The 21,132-nt window shown below is 44.5% G+C and overlaps 1 protein-coding gene across 1 annotated transcript in view; it reads right to left on the bottom strand.

The window, feature by feature from the left end:
- Positions 1-711: 711 nt before the first annotated feature.
- LOC141165344 (beta-1,3-galactosyltransferase 1-like) overlaps positions 712-21,132 on the bottom strand; it is a 58,311-nt gene continuing 37,890 nt past the window's right edge. Inside the window, exon 2 of the mRNA XM_073650942.1 lies at positions 712-2,491. Within this exon, the coding sequence (XP_073507043.1) occupies positions 1,437-2,456 (1,020 nt within the window). The 5' untranslated portion in view covers positions 2,457-2,491 and the 3' untranslated portion in view covers positions 712-1,436. The remainder of the gene's footprint in view (positions 2,492-21,132) is intronic.

The raw sequence follows: 21,132 nt of genomic DNA, 5'->3' as shown, positions 1-21,132 counted from the left end.
TTAGGTAGTATAACCCCCAACGGGAGGGGTATAGCCTCAGGGGGTCAGCCGTGGAGGATGGTGGTTGTGAAGGTGCAGCAAGGAGACTCAGAGGCATAAAATGCAGTTCCAGGGTTTTACTTACTGGTGTTGCTCGGGTCACTGTGTACAGCAGTGACCACCCAAGCCGTGCTGCGTCCACCAGGTCCTGGACTTGGTCAACTCCCAGGCAACTCCGGAGTGTGGTCCTGAGCTCCTTTCTGTCTCTCCCTTCTTCTGGCCGTTCCCACCAGGGATCCACCTAAGTCCGGCTCCCTCGGGCCTCTTGTTGGTCAAGCCTCCTCTGGGCTCCCTGACCCTATTCTTGGTCTGCCTTCCGGGTGGATTTAGTGGGTGATCGTGGCAGATCCTGCCCACGACCTCCGGTTCCTGGCTAAGGTGTGCTGTAGCCTCTGCCAGCTTGGGATCCGGTACCCTGTTGCCGACCCTTCACCCTATTAGCTCTCTTATGGGCTCTTGGGGTCCCCTCTGCGCCTCTGGGTCTCTCTCTCTTCTCCTCTGCTCTGCTTCTCAGGCTCTCAGACAGACTGTCTGACTGGCTGACTGACAACCGACTGACGTCTCACAGACTGACAACTGACTGACTGACCCTGATCTAAGATGGTTCCCACCTTATATACTCCCTCTATGTGTGAGCTCAGGTGACCAGCACCCAATGAGCTCCTAACTTTACCCAGGCTGCTCCCCCTATCTGCCCCTACACTACTGGGATGTTCCACCCCCCTCCCACTCCAGCCAGGAACAGACACTGTCGTACCTGCACATTTCTCTAGTGGGAGTACCATCGGTCTGTTCCCCGGAAATGGGATGTGTGTAGTGCATGCAGCCTACTAGCTCAGTTCCACACTCCATCCTTACCCGGGAGTGGAATATCACACCTCTGGGTTGAGGTGCAATACCCCTGTAGCAGCCGAATCCTCAGGGTGCTACACATACATACTCTGATAGTTTGGCATAGATTAAAATTTTTGTATATTTGCTGGTATATGACATTCAGTGTGTCTGCTCTCTATCTCAAACACTGAGTAAAGAGCGAGAGCAGAGAGAGCTCACACAACCAGGTAATCTATATAATGAGCATCAGAAAAGCCAGCTATGTGAAGCAGGTGCACAGTATCTGCAGCATCAAAATGGTAAATATTTTTTAATTCATTTGCTTTGAAAGTTGCTTAGCTTTACATTTAGATAATTAAAGTAGCAATAAGTAAATGAGTACAAAAGTGTCCATTGCTTTTAAATAAATAAAAAATATACAGCGTTTAAAATTTTATATAAATCCTGTAAAACTAATAGATATATATTTGATTTTTCAATTTCTAAAAAGAGTCTCATCACTATGCAAAATTCTCCACAAATAATATTTTTTTTTCTCCAGTTTATTTTTATTTTCTGTTTTCTTAGCACTTCTGAGATTTCTTAGCCCAAAAGTCTGCCCATATATTCCGGAGCTCTTCTCCACCATAATGGTGCACTGTGACAACTTTCCTAAATTTGCAATGGTTATAATCTAACTTTTCGATGTTAAATGCACCTCTAGGGGATTTTCTAGGTGGAATGTGGAGCTCAAACAAACAAATTCCCATAAAAGAATCTTCAATGGGGATGAGCCTAAGTTCTTGTGCCACATCATAGATTTTTGTTGCCATGTCAGCTGAAAACACATATCCAGTACCTGAGCAATAGGGTGGGTATGTATTATTTGGATAGATTTCCTTAGGTACATACCATTTAGAAGATGTTATCCTAAGAGGTCTAGAGTAGGTAAATATGTGTCCAGTGAAGTAATTTGTATGAATGGGTAAATTTGGATAAATAATGTTATGAATCAAATAGTCTATATTAAGAAACATGTCACTGTCTACCTTCATGATGTAGCTGGCAGAAGGACAGAATTTGGTCACCCACTCCATACCCATTAAGGTTTTCAAGGTCAAATTGTAATAGGTGTCCATGAAGTCTTGTTGTACGATGTCCCCAAAGGTTGCACTTTCCTCTTCTAACAAATCCTGGTTTTGGTCAATAGCATTCTGAGGTAGACCCACCAGAAAAATCCTGACCACCTCAACATCATAAATACTTTCATTACCCCATGTTTCTCGGATTGTATGTCTAGACTTCAAGTCCTGGCACCGTACAACCACCATTATAACAAGGAAAGGTTTCCTGTTCTTGCACTTGTCTGGCTGGTTAATGAGGAACTGGTATGGATATGGGTACGGAGGAGCCAATGGGTGCTTGAACGCTGGGTAAGTCAAATTATTCACAGGCTTTTTTCTCTCCTGTAATTTTACGGAATCTTCAATCCATTCGTTGATTATTATTTTTTTGCTTTTGTAGTGGGATAAGTATCCGGATAGGAACATAAAAATCACTAATAACAAGGTAAGAAATTTCAGGGAGCAGATTTGGCCATTCATGTTGTCCTCCGAAGATCAAAATCTCATGAAGATTTCTGTAAAATGAAGGAAATTGTAAAAAAAATAAAGAAATTATCAAAAACCTTTGACAGTAAATGTCACCAGTCTATATTATTTACCATCCTAACATGTACATAATGATAAGCAGTGCCCAGTGACATAATTTGAGGTTCTTGTACCTGAATGCAAAATATGTAAAGTTTACCCCAACCAATGTATGCCAGGCCCAAAATGCATAAAAGTTATGTGAAGCTGACATATCTGTAAATTTCTGAAAAGCGCCTCTTGGTTATGATGAGTATTTATGTTGAATATATTTATATACTGTATGTAGCAAAAATCTCATAGAAAATGCAGCAATAAGATTGTTTTTAATAATACTTCTAAACAAGTTATGCAATTATGAAATTATAAATATTTTCATAAATATACTGTTGCTGAGCAAAGTTCACAATATGACGACCAATATCACTATACAACAGCAAATATTGCCGCTACACCGTGACAATATATTACACCAGTGTCTAAATATAACCATCATCCTCTAACTAAATAAAATCCACTATATCAAGACTAATATACCTTAATGTTTGATAAAGACTAGTATTGTCGAAATGTTGCACTGTATTTTTACTTCACTCAAGTTTGGATACTGTCATTCTATTCTACTGATGATTCATTTATTCAAGTGAGCTCCTTGGAGATCAGGATGCTGCATCCATGTGGGTATGATGACCTGGTTCCTGGAAGTCCGTATAGAGTGCTGCGGTTAACTTTCTACTTTTAGTGTACCATTAATATCTCAAACATGGGACAAATATTACCACAAAGCAACATGACCACATATTACCAGCATATACAATGATGACCAAATAATAACACCATACTGATCACTAAGAAAAACAATAGTTTTAAAATAATATTACCATTTGTGACAGACACAGGAGACATGGTTTGGGGATTTGATTTGGTGACCTGTTGCTTCGTGGTTGGTTCTTCTGTCTGTTCATATTGTCTTTATTCTCCCTTCTTGGTTTGCAGGTGTTTTCCATTTTCCCATTTTGGCTTGCCCTATCACGTTCTTGGTGGGGCTTTATATATTATCCCTTCACTGCATTCCCTTGCTGGCTTAAAGGCCCCGTCACACATAACGAGATCGCTAGCGAGATCGTTATTACGTCACGGTTTTGGGATTGCTGGAGAGTCGTTTCATGATCGCTGGGGAGCTGTCAAACATGCAGAACTTCCCAACGATTTCGGCCGCCCTAGCGATCTAACTAACGATCTCGGCGGTCGTTGGGACGCTTTCACACAGCAGCTATTTCAACGATCCACACCTTGATAGGGACTGTACTGTGTCACAAAGGCGTGCGTAAAATTACGCAAAATCAGGACTCAGTCAAATGAACGGATATCAACAGCCCGGAGAATTCTGCTAGGATCTGCAATCCAGAATGAGGTCAGAAACAAAGGATGGAATCGCTATTCTGTTGCCTTCTTTATGCACGGCGGAAAATGAGAACGCTGTAGCGACCACCAATCGGGGACGAGGGGCGTGGAAAAGTCCAATTTATGCACGCCTACGTGTCTCAGTTCTGAATCGCTAACGAGGTCGTTGATAAGGTGTCAAATACAGCGATGCACACTGCCCAGCGGGAGCGCAACGACCCAGGAATGGTCCAGGAAGCTTTGTAACGATCAGCAATCTCACAGCAGGGGCCCGATCGTTGCTACCTGTCAGACATAACGAGATCACTAGCAAGATCGCTATTGCGTCACAAAAACCGTGACGTATCAACGATCTCGCTAGCGATCTCGTTATGTGTGACGGGTGGATTTGTGATAAGGAGTTTAAGCCCTTTAGTGAAGGGATTTACCCTGCTAATCTTACACCATTTACATCCTTGCTGTGTGTCTGTTTGTCTACCTTCCCAGCACATTTTCCTTTTACCACTATTAGGTTTCTGGGAGGTTGTTCTAGTTTCATTTATTTTTTGGTTCTCACGCTTGTAAATAAAATGTTTTTGTTTGTGTCGCCATTTTCTAAGATTGATCATTACTAGTGTTGAGCGAGCACTAAAATGCTCGGGTGCTCGAAGCTCGGGCCGAGCTCACTGTGATACTCGGGTGCTCGACCCGAGCAACGAGCCCAATGTTAGTCTATGGGAGACCCGAACATTTTTGCGGCGGCACCACCGGCAGTCTGTAGAAAGCCTAAAAAGTGCCCAAAACGATAGTGACAGTGCTCAAATGACATGGGGACAGCATGGGGATCACCCCTGGAAGCATTTCTGACCCCCAAGTCACTGCTGTCAACAACGTGGTCAGAGGTATTAAGCCACTTTTACAGGCTCACAATAAAACGTTCAAAAACGAAAGTGAAAGTGCTTTCCTGTGAAATATGTTAACCCCTTAACGACCATGGGTCTTTCTGTTTTTGTGTTTTCCTTTTTTGCTCCCCTTCTTCCCAGAGCCAGAACTTTTTTAATTTTCGTTCAATATGGCCATGTGAGGGCTTATTTTTTGCGGGACGAGTTGTACTTCTAAACACCATCACTGGTTTTACCATATCGTGTGCTGGAAAATGGGAAAAAAATTCCAAGTGCAGTGAAACTGCAAAAAAAATGCAATTCCACAGTTGTTTTTTGGGTCCTTTTTTTACCACGTTCACAGATTGCTAAAACTGACCTGCCATCATTATTTTCCAGGTTGTTACGAGTTCATAGACACCAAACATGTATAGGTTCTTTTTTATTTAAGTGGTGAAAAAAAAATCCAAAGCTTGCTAAAAAAAACAAAAAAAATGACGCCATTTTCCGAGACCCTTAGCTTCTCCATTTTTCGGGATCTGGGGCCAGGTGAGGGCTTATTTTTTGCGTGCCGGGCTGACGTTTTTATTGATACCATTTTGGGGTAGATACGATGTTTTGATCGCCCGTTATTGCATTTTATTGCAAAGTTGTAGCGACCAAAAAAACTTAATTCTGGCGTTTAAAATTTTTTTCTCGTTACACCGTTTACTAATTGTATTAATTCTTCTTTGATATTGATAGATCGGGCGATTCTGAACGCGGCGATACCAAATATGTGTATGTGGGTTTTTTTTTATATATATATATATTTTATTTTGAATGGGGCGAAAGGGGGGTGACTTAAACTTTTATATATTTTTTATTTATTTTTTTAAAAAACTTTTTTTTTACACTTTCTGCTTGCTTCTATAGTCTCCAGAGGAGACTAGAAGCAGCAGTTGTCTGATTGCTTCTACTGCATACAAGCGATGAGCAGATCGCTTGTATGCAGGAGAAATGCTCACTTGCTATGAGCGCTGACCACTAGGTGGCGCTCATAGCAATTGAGACATGACAACCACAGGCGTCTGCTGCAGACCCTGAGTTGTCATGCCCACCCATTGGTGACCCGCGATCACGTGACGGGGTCACTGATGGGCGGGGCTTAGGACTCCCGGAAGCGCGAGTTAAATGCCACTGTCAGAGATTTAACATGTTAACAGCCGCGGGTGGATTGCGATTCCAATAATCAGCTGACATGTGCTCGCTTCAGTGCGGGCTCACCACCGGAGCCCCCGCTGAACCGGCCTTCCCGACCTGGTGCGTACTATTACTGACCAGGTCGGAAAGGGGTTAAGGAACATCCTTTCCAGGGTAAAGACTTGTGTATAAGGTAAAATAAATAACCCAAAACAAAAATACTCCTCCACACCTTGGGCTATGTTCACAAGTAGCATTTTTTATGCGTTTTTGCACGTTTGTATTGCTTTCAACCGTGACAAATGCATTCACCGGGAAATGTCATTTTAACATTTTACAACCTTATCTGGCCATGTGCTGTGTGACACATGCATACAGTGCTAAAAAGACATGGGAACAGCATGGGGAAGACCCCTGGAAGCATCTCTGACACCCAGGTCACTGCCTAAAAGTGTGCCCATCAGAAGTGATCCTTGCCGCATCAGAAGATGCAGACTTGCAACTATCCCCATGCAAGTTCTAGTCCCAGGGCAGTGTTCAATTGTACCTCCCCCATTCCTTGCAATGCAAGCGCAAGTATGCAGCCTGCCACCCACCTCCAGGCTGCAATACCATACTGCTTGCTTGCTTGAACTTGAAATTGGGCCTTTTAGGCATGTGGAGGCGGAATCTGGCCACCACGTCATGGCTGTGTTGGCGGCCTGGAATCCATACTCATTCCCCAGCTGCCCGGCGGCCGGGTGTCCATACTCGGTCCCCAGCCACCCTGCGGCCGGGTGTCCACACACGGTCCCCATCCGCCTGGGGGCAGCCGGGTGTCCATAAACGGTCCCCAGCCGCCCCTATTTCTCCTTGGAACATCCCCCCACACACTTTTCTTAGCCCGGCCTGCTTTAGGCAGCATTGGACGAGCCCACCAGAGAACCAGACTCCTCCGGTGGGCCCTGACTTTTCCATCGGTGGAGTTGAGAGTGCCAAGGTGAGGAGCATGATGATGATGACAGAAGTTAGCATCTGCTATGTTTTCTTTTAATGCAAGTGTAAGTGTGCAGCCTGACACCCACCCACCCCCAGACTGCAATTCCATACTGCTAGCTTGCACTTGAAATGGGGCCTTTTAGTTTGGAGGAGGCCGAAGCTGGCCACTACCTCATGGCTGCTTCGGCAGCGAGGTATCCATACTCAGTCCCCAGCTGCCCCTATTTGTCCTGGTGTGCCTTATACATAAGATTAAGCGCGTCCTTGTCCCAGGGCAGTGTTCAATTGTACCTCCCCCATAACTTGCAATACAAGCGCAAGTATGCAGCCTGCCACCCACCCACCCCCAGGCTGCAATACCATACTGCTAGCTTACTTGCACTTGAAATTGGGCCATTTAGGCATGTGGAGGTGGAATCTGGCCACCACATCATGGCTGCGTCGGTAGCCTGGTATTCATACTCAGTCCCCAGCCACCCGGTGGCCGGGTGTCCACGCTTGGTCCCCAGCAGGGGGCGGCCGGGTGTCCATACTCAGTCCCCAACCGCCCCGCGGCCGGGTGCCCACACACAGTCCCCAGCCGCGTGGGGGTGGCCGGGTGTCCATAAACGGTCCCCAGCCACCCCTATTTGTCCCGGTGCGCCTTATACAGAAGCGCGCATACCAAAACATTACCTGTGCCCTCCCCAGTGCATTTAGTGGGAAGGACAGCCTAACCACAAACACGTGGACAAGTGAATGTGGCCAGGAATGGTCCATCTCACTGACACCTTCACACTGGGTTAATATTGTGGAAGCCGGGACACAGTTGGACACTGGGATGCAACACGGCCTCCAGACATAGAGGATTGCGGGTCCTGGGTCAATCAGGCTTCAACACAAAGTTCAGAAGGTAGACAGCAGCAGTGGTCGGCCTCCTACACAACGAGTAAATTATTCATGATCATGAGGCCATCCACCTCCTTAGCTTTCTGTTCCTTGGAATGCAAGCGCATGTATGTAGTAGTAGCTAGGCCTGAGGTGGTCAGCGTTTTGGCGCATATTCTACCTCCTTCGAGGATTGCTGGATGTTTTCCTGCTACTATCCCAGTTCTATGACTCCCGTTAAAACAAAGCTTCAGGTGATGAATGATGGATGAGGTGGTGGCAAAGGAGAAAGAGCAGGAGGAACAGGGACCATTCACATCAATATAAGGCCAGCCAACCACACATGTCTTGTAGGATATGTTTCTGTACCAAAAGGAGCGGTTCAGCTACACAGTTATAAGGCATACAGTGAATGCAATGCCTACCAAAAATTTCGAGCCACTCCAATGCCCCTTGGAAGTGACATGGAGGTCAGAGGGCCTTAACTAAACCGTTTTTTCCATTTATAGCAACTGGGTCTCCTGTACACTGTTGGCCTAAGCAGGGAATGGAAGGCTTTCCAAAAATTATTAGGCACTGCAATGCCCCTTGAAACAGACGTGGATTACAGAGTATTAAAAACCTTCTACCCATTATTGGGGAGTGGGTCTCCCTTAGTGTTCGCCTATGCATTGAAAAGCAAAAGCTGACAAAAATTAGGAGGAAATGCAATGCCCGTTGCAAGAGTCTTGGAGGTTAGAGGTAATTAAAAACAACATGTCAATGCCCCTTGGAAGATCTGTGGAGTTCAGAGTGGTTTAACAAGATGGTTTTAATGCCCCTTAGAAGAGACGTGGAGTTCAGAATGGTTTAACAAGACAGTTTTAATGCCCCTTGGCAGAGATGTGGAGGTCACAGTAGCTTAACAAGATGGTTTTAACGCCCCTTGGAAGAGACGTGGAGTTCAGAGTGGTTTAACAAAACAGTTTTAATGCCCCTTGGAAGAGTGGTGGAGGTTACAGTGGAATAAAAAGACAATATCAATGCCCCGTGGAAGAGACGTGGAGGTCACCGTAGCTTAACAAGACGGTTTTAATGCCCCTTGGAAGAGTGGTGGAGGTCGCAGAGGAATAAAAAGACAATATCAATGCCCCTTGGAAGAGTGGTGGAGGTTACAGTGGAATAAAAAGACAATATCAACGCCCTGTGGAAGAGACGTGGAGGTCACAGTAGCTTAACAAGATGCTTTTAATGCCCCCTGGAAGAGTGGTGGAGGTCGCAGTGGAATAAAAAGACAATATTAACGACCCTTGGAAGAGACGTGGAGGTCACAGTAACTTAACAAGACGATTTTAACCCCTTAATAACATCTGACGTACTAATACGCGTCTGTGCCCTGGGACTTAAGAGCCAGACCCGTATTAGTACGTCATGGCGATCGCGCGCGCACACAGGCTGTGCAGGCGCGATCGCCGCCGGGTGTCAGCTGATTGTCACAGCTGACACCCGGTACTATGTGCAGGGAGCGGTCACGCACCGCTCCCAGCACATTAACCCCCGCGATGCTGCGATCGAAGTCGATCGAAGTCGATCGCGGCATTGCGGGGGCAAGGGGAGGTGATCGCCGATACTCACCTCCTCTTCCGGCTTCCAGCGCAGTCTGCAAAGGCTTCCCGGGTGTTGCCATGACGACCCGATGTCGTCATGACAACATCCGGGTCACCAGAGAGCAGGAAGATTGCTTGGACATGCGCAGTGCATCTCCAAGCAATCTTCACACTGTGCACTTCTGACAGCCTTCATGGCATAGGGATGGTGCTCCATTCCTGTGCCATGCAGGCGATCAGAAAAAAAAAAGTGAAAGTCCCAGAGTGGGACAAAGTAATAAAGTGTATAAACTGTGTGAAAGTGGAAAAAAAAAAAAAAAAAAATGTGCAAAAATATTATAAAAAAATAAAAAAAATAATACACCAAAAATAAAAATATAATGTACCCATCAATAAATATTATTATAAAAAAAATAAAAAAAAAACAATAAAAGTACACATATTTGGTATCGCCGCGTCCGGAACAACCTGACCTATAAAACTGTCCCACTAGTTAACCCCTTCAGTGAACACGGTAAAAAAAAAAAAAAAAAAAAACAAGCAAAAAACAATGCTTTATCACCATACCGCCAAACAAAAAGTGGAATAACACGCGATCAAAAAGACGCATATAAATAAAAATGATACCGCTGAAAACGTCATCTCGTCCCGCAAAAAACAAGCTGCCATATAGCTCCATCAGCCGAAAAATAAAAAAGTTATAGCTCTCAGAATAAAGCGATACTAAAAAATATTTTTTTCTATAAAATAGCTTTTATTGTGTATAAGCGCCAAAACATAGAAAAATTATACAAATGTGGTACCGCTGTAAACGTACTGACCCGAAGAGTAAAGCTGCCTCATCAATTTTACCACACGCGGAACAGAATAAAAAAAATAAAAAAAAAACAATTCCTGAATTGTTGGTTTTTGTTTATTCTCCCTCCCAAAAATCGGAATAGAAAGCGATCAAAAAATGTCACGTGCCTGAAAATGGCACCAATAACAACGTCAAGTCATCCCGCAAAAAACGAGCCGTCACATGACTGTCTGCCAAAATTTGGAAAAATTATAGCTCTCAAAATATGGCGATGCAAAAACTAGATTTTACAAAAAATGCGTCTTTTAGTGTGTGACAGCTGTCAGTCATAAAAACCCCATATGATTCTGGCATTGCTGTAATCACACCGACCCGAAGAATAAAGTCGTCTAATCACTTATACCGCACAAGCAACGGCGTCAAAAATAAACTCTTGAGTTAGGATTGGGCTAGGGTTAGGGCTGGGTTTGGGGCTAGGGTTGTGCTGGGGCTAGGGTTGTGCTGGGGCTAGGGTTGTGCTGGGGCTAGGGTTGTGCTGGGGCTAGGGTTGTGCTGGGGCTAGGGTTGTGCTAGGGTTAGGGCTGGGGTTGGGATTTTTTTCAAAAGTAAGAAAAAAAGATGACGATATGGCGACTAGTGTTGAGAGCAAGTGCTCGCTACTTGAGTTTGCATCGGGTGCTCTGGTATGCATTTAGTATCGTGGGTATTTGAGTGACATGCTCGAGTCTCTGCCCCATATGCTTCGCGGCCAAAAAACTTTACGGGGATTGCCTGCCATGCACGAGCGATCCCCGCATGTTTTTTTTTGGGTGTCTAATAACCGTGAAACATGCGGAGCAGGGACTCGAGCATGTCACTCGAGCACACGCTGTACATGGTGCATACCTGAGTACCCGATGCAAACTCAAGTAGCGAGCACTTGCGCTCAAGAATAATGAAAACTTATTCAATATGATGACCTAATGTAAACAAATAATGTGCCGTACCTCTGGGTTCAAAATGTTCACTATACACCTTAATAAAATCTTTGAGGGGTATAGTTTCCAAAATGGGGACACTTGTGGGGGAGCTCCACTGTTTAGGCACATCACGGGCTCTCCAAACGCGACATGGTGTCCGCTAACAAATTGAATGGAAAATCGGCTCAAATTGTTAGCGGACGCCATGTTGCGTTTGGAGAGCCCCTGTGTGTCCAAACATTGGAGCTCCCCCACAAGTGACCCCATTTTGGAAACTAGACCCCCCAAGGCACCTATCTAGATGCATAGTGAGCACTTAGAACCCCCAGGTGCTTCACAAATTGATTCGTAAAAATGAAAAAGTGAAAATAAAACACTTTTTCATTTTTATGAATCAATTTGTGAAGCACCTGGGGTTCCAAGTGCTCACTATGAATCTAGATAGGTGCCTTGGGGGGTCTAGTTTCCAAAATGGGGTCACTTGTGGGGGAGCTCCAATGTTTGGGCACACAGGGACTCTCTAAATGCAACATGGTATCCGCTAACAAATTGAATGGAAAATCGGCTCAAATTGTTAGCGGACACCACATTGCGTTTGGAGAGCCCCTCTGTGCCCAAACTTTGGAGCTCCCCCACAAGTGACCCCATTTTGGAAACTAGACCCCCCAAGGCACCTTTCTAGATGCATAGTGAGCACTTGGAACCCCCAGGTGCTTCACAAATTGATTCGTAAAAATGAAAAAGTGAAAAAAAAAACACTTTTTCATTTTTATGAATCAATTTGTGAAGCACCTGGGGTTCCAAGTGCTCACTATGAATCTAGATAGGTGCCTTGGGGGGTCTAGTTTCCAAAATGGGGTCACTTGTGGGGGAGCTCCAATGTTTGGGCACACAGGGACTCTCTAAATGCAACATGGTATCCGCTAACAAATTAAATGGAAAATCGGCTCAAATTGTTAGCGGACACCACATTGCGTTTGGAGAGCCCCTCTGTGCCCAAACTTTGGAGCTCCCCCACAAGTGACCCCATTTTGGAAACTAGACCCCCCAAGGCACCTTTCTAGATGCATAGTGAGCACTTGGAACCCCCAGGTGCTTCACAAATTGATTCGTAAAAATGAAAAAGTGAAAAAAAAAACACTTTTTCATTTTTATGAATCAATTTGTGAAGCACCTGGGGTTCCAAGTGCTCACTATGAATCTAGATAGGTGCCTTGGGGGGTCTAGTTTCCAAAATGGGGTCACTTGTGGGGGAGCTCCAATGTTTGGGCACACAGGGACTCTCTAAATGCAACATGGTATCCGCTAACAAATTAAATGGAAAATCGGCTCAAATTGTTAGCGGACACCACATTGCGTTTGGAGAGCCCCTCTGTGCCCAAACTTTGGAGCTCCCCCACAAGTGACCCCATTTTGGAAACTAGACCCCCCAAGGCACCTATCTAGATGCATAGTGAGCACTTGGAACCCCTAGGTGCTTCACAAATTGATTCGTAAAAATGAAAAAGTGTTTTTTTTTTCACTTTTTCATTATTACGAATCAATTTGTGAAGCACCTGGGGGTTCCAAGTGCTCACTATGCATCTAGAAAGGTGCCTTGGGGGGTCTAGTTTCCAAAATGGGGTCACTTGTGGGGGAGCTCCAAAGTTTGGGCACAGAGAAGCTCTCCAAACGCAATGTGGTGTCCGCTAACAATTTGAGCCGATTTTCCATTCAATTTGTTAGCGGATACCATGTTGCATTTAGAGAGTCCCTGTGTGCCCAAACATTGGAGCTCTCCCACAAGTGACCCCATTTTGGAAACTAGACCCCCCAAGGCACCTATCTAGATGCATAGTGAGCAGTTGGAACCCCCAGGTGCTTCACAAATTGATTCATAAAAATGAAAAAGTGTTTTTTTTTTCACTTTTTCATTGTTACGAATCAATTTGTGAAGCACCTGGGGGTTCCAAGTGCTCACTATGCATCTAGATAGGTGCCTTGGGGGGTCTAGTTTCCAAAATGGGGTGACTTGTGGGGGAGCTCCAATGTTTGGGCACACAGGGACTCTCTAAATGCAACATGGTGTCCTCTAACAAATTTAACGGAAAATCGGCTCAAATTGTTAGCGACACCATGTTGCGTTTGGAGAGCCGCTGTGTGCCCAAACATTGGAGCTCCCCCACAAGTGACCCCATTTTGGAAACTAGACCCCCCAAGGCACCTATCTAGATGCATTGTGAGCACTTGGAACACTCAGGTGCTTCACAAATTGATTCATAAAAATGAAAAAGTGTTTTTTTTTTTCACTTTTTCATTGTTACGAATCAATTTGTGAAGCACCTGGGGGTTCCAAGTGCTCACTATGCATCTAGAAAGGTGCCTTGGGGGGTCTAGTTTCCAAAATGGGGTCACTTGTGGGGGAGCTCCAAAGTTTGGGCACACATGGGCTCTCCAAACACAACATGGCGTCCGCTAATTATTCAAGCAAATTTTACAATCAAAAAGTCAAATAGCGCTCCTTCCCTTCCGAGCCCTGCCGTGCGCCCAAACAGTATTTTTTCCCCAAATATTGGGTATCTGCGTGCCCAGGGGAAATTGCACAACAAATTTTGGGGTCCATTTTTTCTTGTTACCCCTGTGAAAATAAAAAAAATTGGGTCTAAATTAACATTTTTGTGAAAAAAGTTAAATGTTCATTTTTTTCTTCCACATTCAAAAAATTCCTGTGAAGCACCTGAAGGGTTAATAAAGTTCTTGAATGTGGTTTTGAGCACCTTGAGGGGTGCAGTTTTTAGAATGGTGTCACTTTTGGGTATTTTCTGTCATAAAGACCTCTCAAAGTGACTTCAAATGTGATGTGGTCCCTAAAAAAATGGTTTTGTAAATTTTGTTGGAAAAATGAGAAATCGCTGGTCAACTTTTAACCCTTATAGCTCCCTAACAAAAAAAAATTTTGGTTCCAAAATTGTGCTGATGTAAAGTAGACATGTGGGAAATGTTATTTATTAACTCTTTTGTGTGACATATCGCTCTGATTTCAGGGCTTAAAAATTCAAATTTTGAAAATTGCAAAATTTTCAAAATTTTCGCCAAATTTCCGTTTTTTTCACAAATAAACGCAAGTGATATCGAAGAAATTTTTCCACAATCATGAAGTACAATATGTCACGAAAAAACAATCTCAGAATCAGGGGGATCCGTTGAAGCGTTCGAGAGTAATTACCTCATAAAGTGACAGTGGTCAGAATTGTAAAAATTGGCCCGGTCATTAACGTGCAAACCACCCGCGGGGCTTAAGGGGTTAATGCCCCTTACAAGAGCCATGCACTACAGCATATTAAAAACATTATTCCCATTATTGGGGAGTGGGTCTCCCATAGTCTTTGCCTATGCCATCCAAGCAAAAGCTGCCAAAAATTAGGAAGGGGGAACTTGCAATGTCCCTTACAAGAGCCATGCAGTACAGCATATTAAAAACATTATTCCCATTATTGGGGAGTGGGTCTCCCATAGTCTTTGCCTATTCCTTCCAAGCAAAAGCTGCCAAAAATTAGGACAGAGGAACTTGCAATGCTGGCAACATGGACCACGGTCACCCTGGTGGTATAGTGGTCGTGGAGGCTGAGGATAAGGAGAAGAGCAAAAAACAGCCGAAATGAGGAAGCGTATACCCATGTGTGGGTGTGAAGCGATGCATGGGAATACACCTCCCGAAATAACACAGTGGATTTGACTTTATGTTACTCTGCTGTCATTTGGTGGTGATGAGAAGTCTGGCCCAATCCAGCCCTTGTTCATTTTGATAAGGGTCAGCTTGTCAGCATTGTCAGTTGACAGGCGAGTGCGCTTATCAGTTATAATGCCCCCAGCGGCACTAAAAACACGCTCCGATAACACGCAGGCGGCAGGTCAACCAGGACCTCCAAGGCATACAGAGTGAGTTCATTCCAAGTGTCCAGCTTGGATACCCAATAATTAAAAGGCACAGAGGAATCACGGAGGACGCTGGTACGATCGGCAAGGTACTCCCTCACCATCTTTTGAAACTTTCCACTCCTTGTGAGAGTACCCCGCGCCTCAGGTCCTGTAAGCTGGGTGGGTGTCAGAAAACTGTCCCAGAATGTTGACAGTGTTCCCCTGCCTCTGCTGGATTGGAGTTGCATCTCTCTCGCCTGTACACCTTGGTTGGGCAACGAACTGTGACCTCTGCCGCTAGCGTGTTCAGATGGGAATTTTTTTAAGAGTTCTGCAGCAAGGGCCTTCTGGTATTGCCCCATTTTTGTAGACCTCTCCACCTCAGGAATAAGAGAGTGAAAGTTCTCCTTGTAGCGGGGGTCTACAAGTGTCACCAACCAGTAATGACTGTCACCCAACATTTTGACAACGCGAGGGTCACGGTTAAGGCAGCGTAACATAAGGTCAGCCATGCGTGCCAGACTGGTAACGGGCAAGATTTCCGTGTCCTCACCAAGATGATGACTGACCATGCTCTCCTCCTCCTCCTCCTCTTCCTCCTCCCCCCTGTCCTCAGGCCACCCACGCTGAACCGACGGTATGACACTTGTACAGGTACTACCATCTACAACGCATGATAGCAGCTCCTGTTCTTCCTCCTCCTCCTCCTCCTCCTCCTCTCCCTCATTGTCCCCCAATGCATGTTGGGATGAGATGAGGCTGGGCTGTGTGTAATCGCCCGCTACGGCTTCTTGATCCATCTCATCATACTCTGGCTGCAATGCCTCCTCTTTAATTCTCTGCAGAGAGCGTTGCAAAAGACAGACAAGTGGGATGCTGACACTAATGATGGCGTCATCGCCACTCACCATCTTGGTGGCCTCCTCAAAGTTTGTCAGGATGGTACATATGTCAGACATCCAGGTCCACTCCTGAGGTCTTATGTGTGGAGTCTGACCTGAATATCGACGGCCTTGTTGCAGCTGGTACTCCACAACTGCTCTCTTCTGCTCACAAATCCTTTGCAACATGTGGAGGGTAGAGTTCCAACGTGTGGGGACATCACACACCAGTCGGTGTGCCGGAAGCTGCAAACGCTGCTGCAACACAGCAAGGGCGGCGGAAGCTGTAGTCGACTTGCGAAAATGAGCTGATAGGCGGCGTACTTTCACGAGCAGATCTGGCAACTCGGGGTACGATTTAAGAAACCGCTGAACCACGAGGTTAAGCACATGAGCCAGGCATGGTACGTGTGTAATCTCACCTCGCCTCAGAGCCGCCACCAGGTTACGGCCATTGTCACACACGACCATGCCGGGATGTAGGTTCAGCGGTCTCAGCCACAGATCTGCCTGCTCTTTCACAGCTGTCCACAACTCACAAGCAGTGTGAGGTTTATCACCTAAGCTTATGAGTTTCAGCACAGCCTGTTGCCGCTTGGCGGAGGCAGTACTGCAATGCTTCCAGCTTGTAACTGATGTGGTGATATCTGAGATGGAGGCTGAACATGAGGAGGAGGAGGAGGAGGATGCGCAGGAGCTGTACACTGTGGGGGCAACTCTGATTGACATAGGGCCCGCAATCCTCGGTGTGGGGAGGATGTGTTCCGTCCTAAGGTCCGACTGGGTCCCGGCTTCCACTATGTTTACCCAGTGTGCCGTCAGAGAGATGTACCGTCCCTGGCCACAAGCACTTGTCCACGTGTCCGTTGTCAGGTGGACTCTCCCAGTAACTGCGTTGTTGAGGGCACGGCAGATGCTTTGGGACACGTGTTTGTGTAGTGCGGGGATGGCACACCGGGCAAAATAGTGTCGGCTGGGGACCGAGTACCGTGGGACGGCCACCGCCATAAGATTGCGGAAGGATTCCGTCTCCACCAGCCTAAAAGGCAGCATTTCCAATGCAAGCAGTCGTGAAATGTGCGAATTTAGGACTGTGCCCTGTGGGGCGTTAGCTGCGAATTTCCGCTTTCGTTCAAAGGTCTGGGATATGGACAATTGAATTCTGCGGTGGGACGTGGACGTGGACGTTGATGCTGTTTCTTGAGAAACTGCCATAACAAGTGAAGACTGAGAGGAGGGGGCATCTTTACATGCAGTATGGACAGGGGATTGCCTTGCACACACAACAGGAGGTTCTATTGCACGCACAACAGTGGAAGAAGCAGTGGTGACACCCGCTGACACTGGTCGTGGACCCTGGGTTTCGCCCCACAAAGTCGGGTGCTTTGCTGCCATGTGCCTGATCATGCTGGTGGTGGTCAGGCTGGTAGTTTTGTCACCCCTGCTGATCCTTGCATGGCAGGTGGAACATATGGCCTTTTTGGGGTTATCAGAAGAGTCTTTAAAAAAATTCCAGACTCTGGAAGACCTACCGCTTGTACTGGCAACGTCCCTCGTGTTGGTGTTACGGGGAACGGTTGCCTGCCTCCTGTCTGTGGCCACCACACTGCTTCTTCCTGCCTGTTGGGGTACTCTGCCTCCCTCCCCCTGTGTGCTGCTGGCCTCACTCTGCATGTCCTCCTTCCACGTTGGGTCAGTTACTAGATCATCCACCACCTCCTCCTCTTCCACTTGCGCACCACGATCCTCCTCCTCACTTCCTGGCAATTGTGTCTCGTCATCGACTTCCTGTGGCCGTGGCTGTTCAAATATTTGGGCATCGCAACATGGGATCTCCTCTTCCACCACTTCAAGCGTATCAAATATACGAGGGGCCCAAATATGGAAATGGACCAGTGAACAGCTCTTCAGAGTGTCCAAGTGTGGGATCACTTGCTGTCTGACGACACTCGGCATGGTGGGAGGAAGGAGCATCAGGGTGAGGAGGAGTATGCGGTCGAGACTCACGGCTACTAAGAGTTGACCGTGTGGAAGACAGACCGGAGGTGGTGGTGCCCAGGTAACTGGAAGTATTGTCTGCTATCCAATTAATAACCTGTTCACACTGATCAGTTCTCAATACTGGTGTTGTTCTGTGCTTCCCTAGTAATTCGGTCAAGAAGTGGGAGCGAGAAGATGTGGCTGTTGGTTGTGGCACATTTTCACCTTGGCCACGGCCCCGTCCTCTGCACGAACCATCACCAGAACGTCCACTTCCACGTCCCTTGCCACGCGCCTTGCCCATTGTAAATGAAGTAAAATAGCTTACACTTGCACTATCAATGGAAAAAGGGTAATAAAGAGTAGATTAGAACAGTGGAAGAGGAAAACCACAGTTATTGTTTACTGGGGTATACCACACTTTTTTAAATAGAGATATTTGCGGCTGAACAGTGAGCGACACACTCAAATTGCTTTTTTTTTAGATACCAAAGGCCCAAAACTGGATAGTACAGCGATTTGACCCGTGGAACTGCGAAACCACACTGGGATGTCGGGCCTACACAAGACTATTTTCAACAGAAATATTTTTGTGTCACAACAGTCAGGAGACACTACTGTTTTTCTTTACGGAAAAAACTACCAAAACCTGAATAATAGAGATTTTTTACCGTGGAACAGCAAAACCACAGTTATAATTTACTGGTGTATACCAGGCTTTTTAAAATATATATATATTTGCGGCTGAACAGTGAGCGACATACTCAAACTGTTTTTTTTAGATACAAATGGCCCAAAAGTGGATAATACAGAGGTTTGTACCGTGGAACTGCAAAACCACACTTGTATTTCTCGGGCCTACACCAGACTATTTTCAACAGATATATTTGTGTCTGAAAAATCAGGGAGACACTATTTTTTTTTTTTTTTACAGCAAAAAATGCAAAAAGCAGGATAATAGAGATTTTTTACCGTGGAACAGCAAAAGCACACTTCTGTCTCTCTGGCATACACCAGACTATTTTCAACAGATATATTTGTGTCTGAAAAATCAGGGACACACTATTATTATTTTTATACAGCAAAAAATGCCAAAAACAGGATAATAGAGATGTTTTATCGTGGAACATCAAAACCACAGTAATAATTTACTGGTGTATACCAGGCTTTTTAAAATACATATATATTTGCGGCTGAACAGTGAGCGACACACTCAAACTGTTTTTTTTAGATACAAATGGCCCAAAAGTGGATAATACAGAGGTTTGTACCGTGGAACTGCAAAACCACACTTGTATTTCTCGGGCCTACACCAGACTATTTTCAACAGATATATTTGTGTCTGAAAAATCAGGGAGACACTATTTTTTTTTTTTTTTTACAGCAAAAAATGCAAAAAGCAGGATAATAGAGATTTTTTACCGTGGAACAGCAAAAGCACACTTCTGTCTCTCTGGCCTACACCAGACTATTTTCAACAGATATATTTGTGTCTGAAAAATCAGGGAGACACTCTTTTTTTTTTTTTTACAGCAAAAAATGCAAAAAGCAGGATAATAGAGATTTTTTACCGTGGAACAGCAAAAGCACACTTCTGTCTCTCTGGCCTACACCAGACTATTTTCAACAGATATATTTGTGCCTGAAAAATCAGGGAGACACTATTATTATTTTTATACAGCAAAAAATGCCAAAAACAGGATAATAGAGATGTTTTACCGTGGAACATCAAAACCACAGTAATAATTTACTGGTGTATACCAGGCTTTTTAAAATATATATATATTTGCGGCTGAACAGTGAGCGACACACTCAAACTGTTTTTTTTAGATACAAATGGCCCAAAAGTGGATAATACAGAGGTTTGTACCGTGGAACTGCAAAACCACACTTGTATTTCTCGGGCCTACACCAGACTATTTTCAACAGATATATTTGTGTCTGAAAAATCAGGGAGACACTATTTTTTTTTTTTTGTACAGCAAAAAATGCAAAAAGCAGGATAATAGAGATTTTTTACCGTGGAACAGCAAAAGCACACTTCTGTCTCTCTGGCCTACACTAGACTATTTTCAACAGATATATTTGTGTCTGAAAAATCAGAGAGACACTATTATTATTTTTATACAGCAAAAAATGCCAAAAACAGGATAATAGAGATGTTTTACCGTGGAACATCAAAACCACAGTAATAATTTACTGGTGTATTCCAGGCTTTTTAAAATATATATATATTTGCGGCTGAACAGTGAGCGACACACTCAAACTGTTTTTTTTAGATACAAATGGCCCAAAAGTGGATAATACAGAGGTTTGTACCGTGGAACTGCAAAACCACACATGTATTTCTCGGGCCTACACCAGACTATTTTCAACAGATATATTTGTGTCTGAAAAATCAGGGAGACACTATTTTTTTTTTTTTGTACAGCAAAAAATGCAAAAAGCAGGATAATAGAGATTTTTTACCGTGGAACAGCAAAAGCACACTTCTGTCTCTCTGGCCTACACTAGACTATTTTCAACAGATATATTTGTGTCTGAAAAATCAGAGAGACACTATTATTATTTTTATACAGCAAAAAATGCCAAAAACAGGATAATAGAGATGTTTTACCGTGGAACATCAAAACCACAGTAATAATTTACTGGTGTATTCCAGGCTTTTTAAAATATATATATATTTGCGGCTGAACAGTGAGCGACACACTCAAACTGTTTTTTTTAGATACAAATGGCCCAAAAGTGGATAATACAGAGGTTTGTACCGTGGAACTGCAAAACCACACATGTATTTCTCGGGCCTACACCAGACTATTTTCAACAGATATATTTGTGTCTGAAAAATCAGGGAGACAGGGAGACACTATTTTTTTTTTTTACAGCAAAAAATGCAAAAAGCAGGATAATAGAGATTTTTTACCGTGGAACAGCAAAAGCACACTTCTGTCTCTCTGGCCTACACCAGACTATTTTCAACAGATATATTTGTGTCTGAAAAATCAGGGAGACACTATTATTATTTTTATACAGCAAAAAATGCCAAAAAAAGGATAATAGAGATGTTTTACCGTGGAACATCAAAACCACAGTAATAATTTACTGGTGTATACCAGGCTTTTTAAAATATATATATATTTGCGGCTGAACAGTGAGCGACACACTCAAACTGTTTTTTTTAGATACAAATGGCCCAAAAGTGGATAATACAGAGGTTTGTATCGTGGAACTGCAAAAC

The sequence above is a fragment of the Phyllobates terribilis genome, unplaced genomic scaffold, assembly GCF_046119375.1.
Source record: "Phyllobates terribilis strain yellow unplaced genomic scaffold, ASM4611937v1 Scaffold_11__3_contigs__length_659146591, whole genome shotgun sequence".
Taxonomy (NCBI): Eukaryota; Metazoa; Chordata; class Amphibia; order Anura; family Dendrobatidae; genus Phyllobates; species Phyllobates terribilis.
The sequence above is the reverse complement of the archived record's forward strand: the minus strand, read 5'-3'. Positions and strand labels throughout refer to the sequence as shown.